The sequence below is a fragment of the Galeopterus variegatus genome, unplaced genomic scaffold, assembly GCF_000696425.1.
Source record: "Galeopterus variegatus unplaced genomic scaffold, G_variegatus-3.0.2 Scaffold1325, whole genome shotgun sequence".
Classification (NCBI taxonomy): domain Eukaryota; kingdom Metazoa; phylum Chordata; class Mammalia; order Dermoptera; family Cynocephalidae; genus Galeopterus; species Galeopterus variegatus.
Genome location: NW_007727436.1, coordinates 87519 through 92295, shown reverse-complemented (window position 1 = coordinate 92295; position 4777 = coordinate 87519). Strand labels below are relative to the sequence as shown.

At 49.5% G+C, this 4777-nt stretch overlaps 1 protein-coding gene across 1 annotated transcript in view; it reads right to left on the bottom strand.

Moving 5' to 3' along the window:
* PLEK2 (pleckstrin 2) overlaps positions 1–4777 on the bottom strand; it is an 18065-nt gene that overhangs the window by 2623 nt on the left and 10665 nt on the right. The window contains exons 5-8 of the mRNA XM_008576315.1: positions 3437–3528; positions 2976–3163; positions 2642–2743; positions 1126–1209 (exon numbers count right to left, since the gene is read on the bottom strand). Of these exons, the coding sequence (XP_008574537.1) occupies positions 1126–1209; positions 2642–2743; positions 2976–3163; positions 3437–3528 (466 nt within the window). The remainder of the gene's footprint in view (positions 1–1125; positions 1210–2641; positions 2744–2975; positions 3164–3436; positions 3529–4777) is intronic.

The following is a 4777-nucleotide window of genomic DNA, read 5'->3' as shown; positions in this document are numbered from 1 at the left end:
CTGTGGTTTGTGGTATCTCTGAATGACTCAGAGCAATTTTACACAGCACATACCTCAGGCCCCTGAATCTCCTCAATCAATAACTTCATACTGGACCCAGCAAGAGTTAAGACAAAAAATAAAGCAGCTCAATAATACTGGAGATGTTTACAGTATTACATGCCAAAGGAGGGAAAGTTGAGGGGAGAAAGATTCAGATTTGAGAGGTGAGAAGTCCTGGGGCGGGGAAGAGCCAAGGCAACAGATAGTGACAGAGCGAGGCAGTGAGTGCACTCCTCCAGGGCACAGAGAAGGTAGGTTGGTGAGAGATAATGCAAAGTGGAAGTGTTTATTCTATGCATTTGTTTACGCCTAGATTCAAAAAGGGTTCAAAAGGAAACCAGAGGGAGTTTGAACTCAGCCAGGCCACCCTGCGCATGGAAAGGTCACTGGTTGGCCCCTCGGGCAGCCCCTCCTGCGTGGCCTGGCAGGGTCCCAGGGGCTCCTTCACCCCCGCTTGGCTTAAGGTAGGAGTTCCTGACTGAAACTCAGTGAGGAAGGAACTGCCCACGCTTTACTATTTCAAAGAACTAATGAAAATCATACATCTAACAAGACAAGGCTGAATTGTCCAACTAAAAGGCCGTTTTGCTTTTGACTGGAATTGGATCAAGTCAGTATGCAGTAATACTTATTATGTGAAACTCAGAATAGCAATTCTTCAATCAATTAAAAAAAACAAAAAAATTAGTAAATTATGGCTTAAATATTACACAGTAAAAGAAAGTTCAAAACATAGGTGGGGACAAGAAGTTGGGGAGACAGAATTAATGGGATCTTTGGATAGAAGAGGGTGAAGCTGTTGGGACGCACCAGTCAGGAGTCCCTATGCCCAAAGCAGGCTTTGGGGAAACTAAAAGATGCTTTTCCTCTCAAAATGAGGAAGATCCCCTCCCACAAGAAGTGTGGGGTGGGCAGGGAAGAAACCACTAAGGAGTAGCCAGGTCTGTGGAAGGAAAGGCACAGCGCAGCAGAAGTCCTGGCGGGGATGCTGGGGAAGGGGAGGAAGTGCAGCCAACTTCCTGCTCATTGGGGAGGAATGTCTGGACGCATCAGCAAGGCATCCAGCAAGCATGGGGCACTCACCTTGGAAGGGTCATAGTAATGCAGGAAAGCCGGGTCCTTCCTCAGAACGAAGCGTCGTACCTTCCAGTTTTTCCTCTTGTGCCCCTGAGAAAGAAAAAGGGTTCAAGGCTCATGGGTGACAGCACTAGTCCCTTCTTCCCACTTCCATGCATCTAATGCCAAACCCCAAACAAACCAGCTTGCTCCAAGGGCTACATTCTAAAAACAGTCTTCAGGAAATCCCAGGATTGCAATGATGTGTCACCAACTTGCCCAGTGATGCTTTAGCAAAAACATTGTCATGTTTAGTCAAGTTGACAGAGCCCAAGAGAGTCAGCATTGAAGGAAAGGAGGCACACTACCTGGACACCACTCAGGGCATAAAGGAGGACAGGAAGGCAGCAGATATCAACTGGACCGGGAGTTCACAGGCTCCTTAAACCTTAACCCAAGGGCATCAACTGTTTAAGGATCGACTTAAACAATCCTACAGCTGCATGTGTACATGTGCACATGTGTGCACACATATACAGGAGCCACTTTAACATTCTGCATTAGAAAAAGAATAAGAAACACCCTGTACAGCTGCCAAAGACAAAAATATATATTAAAAAAAGAAAAAGTGAGAAATGATCAATTATATGGTAAAATCTAAATGTGTAAGATATTGACATGTGTGTATGTGTGTGTGTGTGTGTGTGTGTGTGAACACCCTCCTAATGCTCTTCCAAGGGCCTCCCTCACTCCCTGCCCTCATTCAGAACTCCTGTCAGGCCCAGCAGAAGGAGGGTCCTTGGGGTAAATAATCCAAGAGCAGATGGGGATCCTGATATGCAAGAAGCAAGCAACAATGACAGCTCAAGCCTGGTAACAATGGATTGAACCGAGCAGTGTGCGTGCCCATGTGCACACACATTCATATGGTATGGAACGTGCACAAACACAAGCGCTGTGCAGAACATCTGCTTATACCGCCTGTGCCGGGACATGGTGACTGTTCACAGGGTACTCCTTTTGTTAAGCACAGGTAGAAATGCTGCAGGGATGACGGGGACATGGTTTGCCCCTGGTTTACCATGGCTGCTCTCCCAAACACGGTTTAGGAGTAGTGGCCATAGTCAGTTTTTAAACACTGAGCCTGCACTGCAGAATCTAATGACTTGCGTGGAGAAAATTATTTTTGGTTCAGAAAGTGCATCAAGCAGGTGTGTAGTCTCACAAGGAAGGCAGAGCATCCAGGAAGCCACAAGGAGCAGAAGGCCAGCAGCATCAATATCCTCCAAGACAAACATGTGAAACAGGGAGATTATGTACGAGTTGCTTTGTAATGCTGTGATGATCACGTGTGTGTGCATTCTTCCAGAATGACCATTGTGTCTGGTACACGTGCATGTGATTTGCTCCCTGGGGCCATGTCCACAGATGCTGCTGGTGATGAGTGCGCTCCAGCAGTCTTGGCCCTTGCCTCCCTCTGGGCTCATCCTGCCTCCCGAGTTTGAGAACTGTGCATCTCCTCCCTGCCCAAAGGCAGCCATACCTGCTTGGCCAGATAGCCTTGTTTTACCACCATGCCACTTAACTCCATGGTGCTGAGACTGATATCTTCCTTGGAGCTTATCTTCTTCTTGTGGCTTTCAGCCTAGTGGGTAGAAGCAAGGACTCAATCATGAGAAAGACCCAGTCCCAGACTGTGGGAGCTGCGAGAGGGGAAAGGAAGTCCCTCAATACACAAACCCCACTTTGCCTTGGGATAAAGCTGTCCCCAAATCCTAGGCCTCTCCCCATGACCGTGGACCCCCTGGCCCACCCAACTCTGTTGCCTCTTCCTTCCCTCTACCCTAGAGGCAACAGAAACCCACTCCCTAACTTACAAAAGTGTATAGGGCTGTGGAGTCATCCAGAAACTGCTCGGCCAGATCCCCGGAGCGAATGGCTCCCATGCTGCGTATGCCCACGGGCCTCAGGAAGTTCTCTTCCATGAGCATAGACGCCAGGGTCACGGCCTCCAGACGGCTGGCTGCGAAGCTGTTGGAGATGAGCCAGTCCACCAGGGAGGAGCCTGCATCAAGGCAAGAGCAGCACCAGTCAGAGGGTGGGCTGCAGACCAGCCTCCTCGAGATGCTTGCTGAATGACGTCATTGACCTTGACCTCCTGGGCAACCTCGGGGAGCCACCCAAGGGCAGACTGAAGACCACACCTGCTGCCCAGATCTGCGGCCACACCCCCACGTGGCCATCTCAGGACAGTCCACTGCTCCTCAGTGCAGGCAGCTCATGCACACGGCTGAGCCCTGGATCTGTCAGCCCGGCCCTGGGGGAGGAGCAGGCTCACCTAGGAAGGTCTTCTTGTAGGTGCTTCCCTGCTCCATGTTGGGGCTTGGACGGATTCCGCTGTTGCTGTCGTGCATCTTGTCCACAATGCAACTACACAGAAGGAAGGCAAAGGAGAGGGGACCCCCGTCACACCAACAGGTATGAGGGAAGGCCCAAGAGTCACTGCTGAGGGAATAAAGCAAGTGGCAAATGGTGTGACACACACCGTGAAGAAAGGAGTATTCAGTTGTGCATCAGACATTTTCAGACACCTCTTTTCTTCTTCTTGGTAATCTAAAAGTTCTAATACTTCTATACTAGACAAGTATTTTTGTAGTAAGACTAAAGAGCTGTGACTTTTAACCTAAAAACAAGAGTGTACAGTAGCCCACGTGATTCTCCATCATCCACTGCATTAAGTCTGAACTCCTCCAGCTACTTCTCAGGGCCAACCACCTTTGAGTCCACTCCCTGCCCACCCTTGTCTGCTGCTCCTCCTCCCTGCACTTGCCTTGGTGTTGGTCAGGGAAGGGACACAGGCAAGATTTCAGTGCTTGGTATGGAGGTTTTTGGGGGGTTTTCTGGCAGCTGACCGGTACAGGGACGAACCCTGGACCTTGTTGTTATCAGCACCATGCTTTAACCAACTGAGCTAACCAGCCAGCCCTGTAGTTTTTTGTGAGCCCAGGATTGGATTCATACCACATATTTGGTGGATGTAACAGTTCTGCTGTGTGAGAAGTTAGAGGGCGTTTCCACAGTGGGAATTCCTTTCATACATCCCTACTTCGTAGGATTGCCTCCACCACCACATCAGGGCAAGGGCAAAGACCAACCACTACCACCAATGCAAGATCTTTTCTTATTTTCTATTCATGTACTTGGGCTGAACATTCCCTGAGATGAGACCTTGTTTATTCCTATTTGCATCAACTGAGCACCTAGCATGGTGCATGGCATACAGTAAGCACTCAATAATTATTTCTTGAATGAATGAATGAATGAGGAACCCATGGAGCAAGAAGTCAGCTGCTACCAGATCACGTCGTTCTCAACACCAGGCAGCAAACAAGACCAATGACTTGATTGGTAGAGATTCTTGGGGAGCTGTGACATAGCCCTGAGCACCTTGACTGAAACGAGAGGGTTTTGTGTCACTGAAGTGGGCAGAAGTGGCAGAGGCCTCAAGAGATTATGTAGCAGTGGGGTGGGTAGATAGGGCCATTCCCAGGCAGAGAAATCAATATAATCAAGACAGGGACAGCTGAAGGTCCTGAAGCACAATGGTGGTACCAGCCAGGCCTGTGTAGCAACCACAGAGACCCCCAGAGGGTCATGGTCCCCCCCCCCCCCCCGCCCA